We start from the raw sequence: 11259 nt of genomic DNA, 5'->3' as shown, positions 1-11259 counted from the left end.
TTAGCAGGTTCATCTCACATTGAATGGGAGAAAAAAGACTGTCATCAATGAATTTTAGATGGAAGATCTCATCTAGTCTTGAACTTGAGTTTTTGGACATAATTTTAAACTAGTACCAACCACTTAAAGTAAAGTGATGAATCCACTGTTTTACAAGTTTTTGAACATCATTTTAAACTAGTTTGAACCATCTAAGTAGAGAGATACAGCCATTGTTTCGTTAACTTCTCTCAGTACCATAACATGCAACCTTTTACATGCTTACTGAAATTGAGAATTGAAAAAGATTTTCTTATTTCATATGACAAATGCAATAATTATCATCAATTTTACGAAGCATACTCCACTCGACGAACTGTGCTATAGAAAACTGTGCAACCATCAACACTACTCAAAAACCTGTAAAAACTATTAACACACGTTAGTAAATATCACATTTGCCTCTGGTTACGATTAACTCATTGGTGCCCCCAGTACACCAAACAGCTATGAATAATGCCATCCAGTTAAGCAGATATCTGACCAGTGAAAAGGAAGAATTATTTTTCAATAGAGTCAAGACTGGTATGCACGACATTCAAATCATCCTTCCACATATAAATTAACATCACAACCTGAAGAATCATCTGTAATCAAGCAAAATTCATCATGTGTAAGCTGGAAGAGTCCACTCATCTGGCACAGGGCCAACGTCATAAATAATCAGAATTATTTTTTAATAGAGTCCAGACTGGTATGCATGACATTCAAATCATCCGTCCACATATAAATTAACATCACAACCTGAAGAATCATCTGCAATTGAGCAAAATTCATCATGTGCAAGCTGGAAGAGTCCACTCATCTGGCACAGGGCCAACGTCATAAATAATCTCTCTATGGCATGACCAAACCAACTTGATTGCTTCTGGTGTGCCAATCCCTGCCCCTCTTGGATCTCCAGCTGGCCCAAACCTGAAAAGAATTTGCATTTGTTGGTGGATTACTAATTGTAAATCTGATTAAGCAATACACTAATGGCTTGTATAAATTTAAGGAAACTGCACCATTCTACATGCAAAGTTTTCAAGAATATTTATTTTATGAAGATTTTGCAAATATAAGCCGATTTTAGGATATACGGCAAAAGCAGCAAGAGTTGTGTATTATAGGAGAATGACTGACCAGTGATTCTGAGGTGCTCCTGTTGTTCGTGCACGGATACCAGCATATGTTGTCCCATTTACAGATCTTCCTAGAACATCCTGCAAAGATTGCATGAAATAAAATATGTCAAATGCTAATTTTTGAAAGGTCACATAAACATTAACGAGAGCAACTAAAAGTCTTGAGATCAAATCAATGTCAAAGGCACATGCTTAAGAAAAAGTTCACGAAGAATACAACGGAAATTTTCTTATCTCATTGTGAACATAGCACGGAGCAAACAAACTAGTTCAGTACAATTGCAGAATGATTTCTTTGAGAAGAAATATGACCTAACAATTCTTTCCTTTTTAAATTTTCCCTATTTTGTTAGGTGCTGTATAAAAACTTAAAAGAGCTAAAGAGGATTAAAGGCTTAAAGTGTGAACCTTGCAGTTTTAAATTGTCCAAACCAGCTGCTCGTACTGTTTCTCTTACTTTATGTCTTCATTCACTTCTTAAGCTTATATCTAGAAATATGTGAACTATGTGCCTTGTTTAACACAAGAAGATCACCTTAATACCTCAATGTACAAGTTTCAATCTTCATTTGAAAAGAAGCATGACTTTTGAAGATAAAGGTAGGGCATTCCCTCCACTAAATGAACCCGGTCTTCTAACATGCCAGCCAAGACCTACTCATCATACATTATGAACATTATATTAAAAATCACAAGCAGTTGAGAGATACTTTGTGAGGCATTGTGGTCTCTGGTATTAAGACATTAGGTAAATACTTCATTGCCAGGTTACCCAAATGATATGCTTTATGTTACCTTACTGTAATGAAATATTTTATTAACGACCTAATTCCACTTTATTTAATAAAGTTAACTAAGGAGATAGTAATTTCAAAGAGGTCCTGAAATGCCCCTTACTTTCAGGAGTCTTTCTCTAATGTATTCTCATGGGTGATAGTGAGAGAGACTATGGAGAAAGCATAATATTGTAGCATATCTAGGGAGTATCTATGATCTATAGCCATTTAATGGCTCTTGTTAAACCAAGTATTTATAGAATATATTGACTTGTATGGTTTCAGTATTTAGGGACAGTAAAAGGAGAAGACGAACTCCATAACAATCAAGGGGGAATTTTGAGGTAAAAAATGAGCCTTAAAACAAAACAAAATGTACTATCAAAATCAACTTTAAAAGAGCCAATAAGATTCAAGATGATGATGTCAACCCCAGGGGTAAATAGTTTTGAAGGGAAAGAAGAAAACTATTTTTTAATTGTATTTTTGACTTGTAGCTTTTCTCAAATGTCAAGCATAGACACTCATTGGATACGGAATTGAATTCTGCATTAAACAAGTACCCACTTTGCATGTTTTTGATAGACGCAACACCAATATAAATTGAAAATACATGAAAAAAAACCATATTTTTAATTATCTTCTTGTGGGGCTTATCAAAAGTATCCGGAGTGGGTACTCGTTGGCTATGGAACTTAATTTTGCATTCAACGAGTGTTTACTCTTGTCATTTGAGTAAATCTATAAAGAGACAAGACAAAAGTAATGGGACACATCCTAATGAAAGAGAGACCCTTAATGAAATGGCACTGTCACTTAATATAAAGGCCCTCATTTGTATTCATATCATATCATTTCTCATACATTTATTCAATATATAATATTTTATCCTCAATGATATCATTATAATCCAAGAATCTTGGATATTTAATTAGTGAGCCATATTGGTTGTTACATTTGGTATCAGAGCTTCATTTTCTAATCCCATCCTTTGGCCAATAGAAATTGGTCAATTTTTTTGTTTTCTTTGGAGACATAACTGTGGACTATTGGTCACAATTTTTTAAAGTTTTCTAATTTATTTTTTGGTCTTTGACAACACCAGCACTAGGCCTTCGGTCATTTTTAAAATTCAAATATTCCACTACAAGGAAACTCTGTTGTCATAAAACAATAATTTTTTTTCAACAAGTTTAATGTTTTGCCACCATTAAAGGTAATGCAGGGAATGCATTTCAGAACAACGCAAAATTTATCATATCAAATATTACATAATCAGTAATAAAATCATGGATTCATCCTACAATTGCAAGTAATTTCTATAGCGTGCATAAATTGAGCATTCATATACAAAAAAAACTATGCTCTAACGTTTCTAAGCTGGTGGCTGAAGTTCTAATTGTTACTTCGCTACACATTCTGAGGTTTCCACCGTTGCCACCTCCCAATCAATAATTTAGGGCGTAGAAAAGAACATTGATTGAAAGCAAAAACTCCACCACTCACTAACTCATAGGAATCTATAGAAGTTATCAATGCCAAAACCGCTCACAACTGTCAGCATAAAAGGTGCAACCTGTAATAAGGACTTGTGCCCACCAAGCTCCAATACAGTCAATCAGTGGCTAGTTAGTCGTCATGGTTTGAGAGATTATTAAAATAATAATAATAAGTTGCTTTCAAAAGTGATTCATAAACCCTGGGATAATTAACAATCACTGCATATACTTCTAAAGGCAATTTAAGGAAAGCAAAGTATGATAAAGTTCAAATGAATTAATAAAAAAAATAACCATCATAATTCTCACTTCAAAGTTACAAAATAAATAAACCCTATTTCGGTCCCCTAGTTTCAAGTCAAAAAAAAGTTAAAAGTGTAATCAAGGCACATTTCTAAAGTTCAAATAAAGAAAAAGTGTTATAAATTAATACCTTAGGTACAAGGTACTAAGTTTAAGTGAAAGGGAGACCATTCAAGTCTCAACTTGCGGTGGTTTAAGGAAGGCCACCAACCAAAGGCATGCTCATGGGGTATTGCTCTTTCTCTAGCTATAACTCTAAATCTGGGTATAGCTGACTTTGGCTCTAGCCCTAGGCAGCAGGTTCAAGCTTGCTCGATTTATCTTTGAAGCTTGTAGATGTCCATCAATTCTCCCCCTGTCAGATACAAGGTGATAAGATGAAATCTCAACTGCAAGACTCTTCAATACTCGAACAAATTTTGTGGTATGACCGAAATATCTTCTTGGTTGTTGAAGCCCATTGCCAAGAAGCGATCCATCCAAGTTGAATCTTCATTCTTGCAGGCGGCTTGATTTTGAAGCATCTATTTGAATGATGAGTGTGCTTGCCACAATGCTGATCGAGGTGGATATTGGTGGCCACCCGCCTATTCCACCTAGACCTCTAGTCGGTTTCATCCATTTCCTTGTTTATTGCAGCATTTACTATTTTAGTTGCTTTTTGGGTCCTAAACTTCTGGAGTAGTTTTGACCCCCTAAACGACGTTTTTTTGAGGTCTGCATGTCTATGGGCCTGCCGCAAACCCTATAGTACTTATAGAGATCTTTCAAACAAGGTATCGTATGCGCCAGACAGAGATAATATGACCAAGTTATGACCCTGGGAAGTTGGCTGCCCAACTAACCCCAACGGGGCCCACAAACTCTTGGCATTCCAGCTCCCGGGGTTAGGGTTTTGGTTGTTTAGGGTTTTCCCTTGTTGTTTAATAATAAATAGGTCCTTGAGCCTCATTGTAACACGGTTCAAAGGCATGTAGCCGCCACATCTCTTCCCAGAGATAAGCTACCATCGATCGAGCTAGTTTATTTCCATTCTGTTTGTAAGCATATTTCAATATTTGATATTAATGAAATGAAATGTTATTTCTATTGCATCTTTGTATTTATGGTTATATCTGAGATTTGTTGCTTTTCTATTTAAGTTTGGATCAGTGGTATCAAAGCGGTCTGCTCTTTCTCTGTTTTACTTTGCATGTCCCCAACGAGGTTGGGATATAAGGAGTTAGGGCTTGAACCTTTGCAAGACTAGTCTCACAAATCCCGACGACCTCCCATGGCGGAAGAGAAGAAAGACGAGGGGGCAGGAGATCCTTTTAAATCTTGCTCGAAGAAGCTCTCGAGCGACAGAGGAGGACGATGAAGGACAACTTTGCCCAAATTCTTCAGCGGCTACCCAAAGGCAATGCATCTTCTTCCAACAACCACTTTGGAAGCGCCACACCCTTTAAGGTACAAGTTAACTTTGACATCCCCATATTTGAAGGTCAGATAGATGCAAATGTTGTAGATAAATGGTTAAACCTGCAAGAAGGATATTTTTTTGTTCATGATTTTTCTAGCCAGGAAAAGATCACTTTTGCACTTCTCAAAGTCACCCTCAATGTCAAGGACTAGAGGGAAACCTACCATGAGAAGAAGGACAAAAGTACACCCTCACTATTTTCAGCTGCGCCCACTTGGAATTCGTTCCAGGACGTCATCAAGGAGCAGTACTACCCTGTCGGGAGCTATGACGATAAATACATAAAATGGACCACACTGCGGCAGGGAAGGGACCAAGATGTGTCAGAGTTTACCAATGTTTTTCATATCCTTCACATGAATTTGGGTATCAAGGATTCTAAGTGACATTTGGTACTCAAGTACCGCGACTGTCTACATAGATACATCCAGGACGAGATGGAGTTCTTGGACATCTCCTCACTCGGCACAGCGTACCGATACGCTGTCAAGATTGAGAAAAAGTTTAAACAGAAGAAGAGAGACTTTGGATCTGCAAATCCGAAGCAAGGGAAAGGTGCCCCCAAACTGCAGAGCAAAGGACAAAGCCAAGGCAAGGCTACCTAGGACAACCCACCGAAGCCGCAAGCAAAGAACAACACCTCGGAGACAAAGAAGGATGCGAGAAAATGGTGTGAGTTCCATAAGAGGTCCACTCACAACACGAGTGTCGGGCCAAGCAATCAATGGTGGCCGAGTTGAAGGCTTTTGAATCAGACGCATGTTCCGACTCTGAGTCAAAACCTGACAAGGGGAATGACAAAGGGAAGCAGATCATTGACACGGAGCCCAGTGCCACCGTGGCCACCACCAAGATCCAAAAGAATGAGCCTAAAGATCTAGAGGAGGGAGAACGCCTCTTCCACTCACAGATGTGGGTGAAGGGTTCTCTTGCAGTTCATTGTCGACAACGGGAGCCAAAAGACCCTCATTTCAGCAGAGGTCGTGAAGTGGCTGGATCTACCGACTACATCACATCCGTAGCCGTACACCATCGAGTGGTTTCACCAAGGACGAGATCTCAGCATCAGCCAGCAATGTCGCCTTCCCTATAGCATCAAGCCCTTCACGGATGAGGTATTATGTGATGTTGCTCCTCTTGAAGTTTGTGATGCAATATTAGGACAACCATACTTGTGGAAGCACCACGCTGTATATGAGTCTAGACCTCACTCTGTGATTATTACTTTGGGCCATCAATTGTACAGTATACCGAAGGTAACCCCGCCTACTGCCATCTCTTTGATCTCTGCAAAGCAATGCAGTAAGATCATTTCACAGACCAGGAAATTTGTTTTCTTTATGATTCTCCCTCAGGGGAAGAAGAAGATTGTGGCCACAGCTTCCAAACATGGCTCCTTTGAACAGTAGCAGCAAGATGGACAAGGTCATGGAGGAGTACAGGGACATTTTCGCCTCACCTATGGGGGTACCTCTGCATTGTCACATCAACCACTCCATCAATATGACCTTGGGTGCGCCGCTACCCAATGGACATATCTATCGACACTCTGTTCTGGAGAAAGATGAGATCAAGAGGTAGATTCAGGAGTTGTTGCAGAAAGGGCACATCAAACCAAGCTCATCACCTTGTGGAAGCCCGATTGTATTGGTACAGAAGAAGGACGGGACCTGGAGACTCTATATTGACTATTGGGCACTAAACAAGATCATTGTTCAAAATAGGTACCCAATCCCACAGATTGATGACCTTCTGGACTAGCTCAAAGGGGCCAAATATTTCAGCAAGATTGACTTGAAGTCCGGTTATCACTAGGTACCTATCGAACCCTCCAATGTGTGGAAGACTACCTTCAAATCCAAGGAGGGCCTTTTCAAATGGTTGGTCATGCCTTTCGGGTTAACGAATGCCCCCACAACCTTCATGAGATTGATGGACGACATCTTGTGACCCTTCACCAATGCATTCGTGGTGGTGTATTTAGATGACATCTTGATCTTCAACCAGAGTTGGGAAGAGCACCTCCACCATATTCGACAGGTCCTCCAAACCCTACGACAACACAAGCTATGTGCCAATATGGAGAAATGCACTTTTGGCATGACCCAGGTTCAATATCTGGGGTACATCATTGATGAGCAGGGTGTGCATGTGGACCCAGCCAAGATACAAGTCATTCGGGATTGGCCAGCCCCAACCACTCTAACAGAGCTCCGCAGCTTTCTGGGCCTTGCCAATTTCTACCGCAGGTTCGTGTTGGGGTTCTCTCATATCACTTGGCCTTTAAGTCAAGTCACCAAGGGCGGAGTGAAAGCAAAGTTCTTTTGGTCTGAAACCCAACAGAAGGTGTTTTCCGAGTTGAAGCAGCGCCTCTACTTTGCACCAATGCTCACATTACCAAACCTGCAACAACCATTTGAGATTGAGACAGATGCCTCCGACTATGCTATTGGTGTAGTTCTTACTCAGCAGGGGCATCCAGTGGCTTACCACAGTGAGACACTTTCAGACACAGTCCGAAAGTATCCCACCTATGTAGAAATTTTTCATTTCCCACCCCGGTTTTCAGTTTCACCTTATTTCTCCAAAGTAGTTAAATGCCCTTTCCCATATCCATACATTTAACAACTGAAAAATAAATTTTGCTAAAAACACAAATTCTGGAAATTTTACAGAATGCTGGAAAATGCAGAAATATAAAAATCAGCACATATAAACAACCATTCAACACATCGAAACACAGTGATTTTTGGTCAAGGTGACCCTAGAAAAACCCCCTACAACTCTTGGGGAAAACCAGTTCGAGAGCTCTTTCTTATTTCTGGAAAATGCTTTTTACAGTGAGAAATATTCAGCAAAAAAATCAGCAAGCAAATTTTACAGCTTATCTCGTTTTCCATGCCTCACAGCCAACTGGAAAACTTGCCAACAACAAAACAGAACAGCAATAAATGCTGTACGACCTCTTAGAAAAGTGTGCAAGCTGCCATTAAATACATTGTACGGATTTCCTCGATTTGCGTGCAGAAAAACCAGCAATCCAGTTGTACGGATTTGCCTCGATTTGTGTGCCAAGGTACAGCCACTTGCTGTACGGATTTCTGCTCCTCGATTTCTGTGCACTTGCTGTACGGATTTCTAGAAAATCGTGCCCAATATCTGCCTTTCACTGTGTGCTCACTCAGCTGTACGGATTTGCTAAAATGCTGCCTTGGAATGTGTGCCAAGCTGCTGCCTCCTTCTCCTCCCTGTCCAAAAATCTCCCTTGCTCTCTTGCTCTCTCTCTCTCAATCTGCTCATGAAAGAATGAATGACCTTTTCCTCATTTTCCTCCCTTAATCTAACCCTAAGTGACTTTTGGGTAATCCCTAAATCCAATGGCTGAAATAGATTGAGATCTAGGGCTGAGATTAAATGCTCATTTAAATCTCACTTTCTATTTTTAATTCACCCCACTTTAATAAAGACCCACTTAGTCATTTATTTCCAAAGTCACTTTTCCTTTCTAGTTTTACATTGACTTTATTAAAGTCACTTTAAAATTAGACTTTAGTAATTTTATCACTTAAAGTCACTTTTAAATTAGATTTGACTTTATAAAAATTATAAAGTCACTTTAGGAGAAAAATTAAATTCTTTTGGACACTTTTCCCTAGGCCAAAGATCAAAGCCTTAGGGAACCACCTGTCCTCCGATACCAAATTTCAACAACCTATGACAAAGAAATGTATTCCATTGTGCAGGCCTGCTGTCAATGGAAGCATTACAATTTGGGTAATGATACGATCATCCACACAGATCACTGACCCCTACAGTTCATACAGACACAAGGGAAGTTGCAGAACGATCGCCATCAGAAATGGTCCACATACCTACAACAATTCCATTTGAACATTAAGTACAAGAAGGGCAACACCAATAATGTTGCAGACTGCCTCAGCCGACCACCAGTCATGGCGTTGATCACTATGCTCGACTCCTGTGGGCACGAGACTTTGAGGTGGCCGCATCTTTACAAGAGCGATCCAGAATTCGGCAGCACATACCAAACACTCCTGGAAGGTAAGCAAGTTCCAAATTTTCACCTCCATGATGCATTGTTATGCCACCTGGGACACATTTGTGTTCCTTCAAGCGAGCGTGCCAAGATGATTTGGGAGGCGCATTACAGTCGGGCCACTGAACATTTCGGAGAAGAGAAAATAGTGGTAGTACTACAGAGGTATTTTTATTGATCAAGATGTCGAGAGGTACATTAAATCCTGCACTGCTTGCGTCATTGCCAAACCAACCATCAAGAAGCAAGGCCTATATACTCCTCTCCTACTCTGAGTCAACCTTGGGAATCCATCTCCATGGATTACATGTTGGTCCTTCCTTCTACTAAGCATGACAACGACGGTGTTTTTGTGGTCGTCGACAGATTCTCCAAGATGGCCATTATGGTGGCCTACATAAAGAGTATCACAATAGAGGCCACTACTAAGCTCTTTTTTGAGCGAGTGTGGGTACACTTTGGGATCCCACATTACATTGTCTCAGATCGAGACAACAAATTCCTAAGTGCATTTTGGTCAAGTCTCTGGTCAATGTTGGATACCAAACTTACTAAGTCCATCACTTTCCACCCCTAAACTAATGGCCAAACTGAAATTGTCAACAGGATGATCGTACACATTCCGCACATGTACAACTCGAAGCATCCATGCACATGGGATGAAAGCCTCCCCTATGTCCAGCACAACTACAACAGAGCTTTCGACAAGTCAACATGCCACAGCCCCTTTCAGGTAGGGCTGGGATTTCAGCCATTATGTCCCATTGATGTGGCCATACCATTTGAAACTGCTCAGGCAAATTCGACCCACATCTAGTCTGAAGCCGACAAGGCTAATGGCTTCATTGAACGCATTCAACACATCCGCCAGCAGGTCCATGATATATTGTACAGAGCAAATGCCAAGTACAAGCAGTGCCATGACCAGCATCGGGTGTCGCACAAGCTCCAGGTGGGCGACAAAGTTTGGCTTTACAAACGACGCGCCTCGCCAGACCCCACCATAAGCTTCGCCCGCTCCGATATGGGCCATGCACCGTCACCAAGGCTATAGGGGACAACTGTAACGACCCATCTAAACTAATCCACTAATATAAAGTTTTAAACTTTATATTAAAACAGATATGATAAACTTTAAAACAAATATGAGTTAAACTTTAAAATAAATATGATTAAACTTTATAAATATAAATTTTAAACCTTATAAAATATATAAATTAAACTTTATAAAATTAAACTTTATAATAAAAATAAAATAAAAAAGAAACACCCTTATATAAAAGGGGATGCATAAACCAACGGGAAATATATAACAAAGTACATATGACAGCAGAGGAAAAATATCTAAGGGCCGCAGAATGCATGGAAGGCGTGTTGAGAGGAGGGAAGGCGGTGTCTGCGGTAGGAGGGCGGCCACCGCCAAGCCCGTGGTTAAAAACCGGAGGTCTAAACCGAGAGGGGGGGGCTGGAACAACGGAGTTAGAAACCAGGAGGAGGAATTCAGCAGTGAGAGAGGTCTACCATTGGAAGAGCTTTAATCCATCTGAGGTTCTGGGCACGAGGGACAGTGAGCTTCTGTGAGAAGCTTACTGGATTGAGCAGCCAGTCTCTGCTCAGTCTGGCTGGGTGGAATTGGTCTCCCTGGGTAATTGGAGCAAAGCAGCAGCAGCATCATCAACTTCACCGAATCAGATAGCATGTTATGAAACCAGCTCAAGAAAAGATAGAAAAGATAGATCAACGCCTTAGAATTCAGCCTCTTCGAGGGGGCAACCTCCTTTACATTACATAAATGAACAATTCTTGGATGATTCAAATGACAAAACCTCCTTTCTATATATAGGAGTCTAAGGAGTCACAATATAATCCAGCCGACCTAACAATAATAATATAAAGCCACAAAAATAACAATAGAGGGATTCTATGGGGCACATAAATAACAATATGGGGGTAATAGGGGCACAACAATATAAATAAGGGGTATAACTACAATAGT

At 40.2% G+C, this 11259-nt stretch overlaps 1 protein-coding gene across 3 annotated transcripts in view; it reads right to left on the bottom strand.

Annotated features, from left to right (window-relative positions):
* Nucleotides 1-519: 519 nt before the first annotated feature.
* ALDH12A1 (aldehyde dehydrogenase 12A1) overlaps nucleotides 520-11259 on the bottom strand; it is a 375039-nt gene continuing 364299 nt past the window's right edge. For all 3 annotated transcript variants that reach the window (XM_089446596.1, XM_089446595.1, XM_089446594.1), the window contains 2 exons: nucleotides 1165-1244; nucleotides 520-954 (listed from right to left, as the gene is read on the bottom strand). In XM_089446596.1, coding sequence (XP_089302722.1) covers nucleotides 816-954; nucleotides 1165-1244 — 219 coding nt within the window. In that variant the 3' untranslated portion in view covers nucleotides 520-815. The remainder of the gene's footprint in view (nucleotides 955-1164; nucleotides 1245-11259) is intronic.

The sequence above is a fragment of the Pinus tabuliformis genome, chromosome X (genome assembly GCF_031772625.1).
Source record: "Pinus tabuliformis cultivar Carrire ecotype Pingquan chromosome X, CPIR1, whole genome shotgun sequence".
Taxonomy (NCBI): Eukaryota; Viridiplantae; Streptophyta; class Pinopsida; order Pinales; family Pinaceae; genus Pinus; species Pinus tabuliformis.
This window is presented reverse-complemented; position numbering and strand designations above follow the sequence as displayed.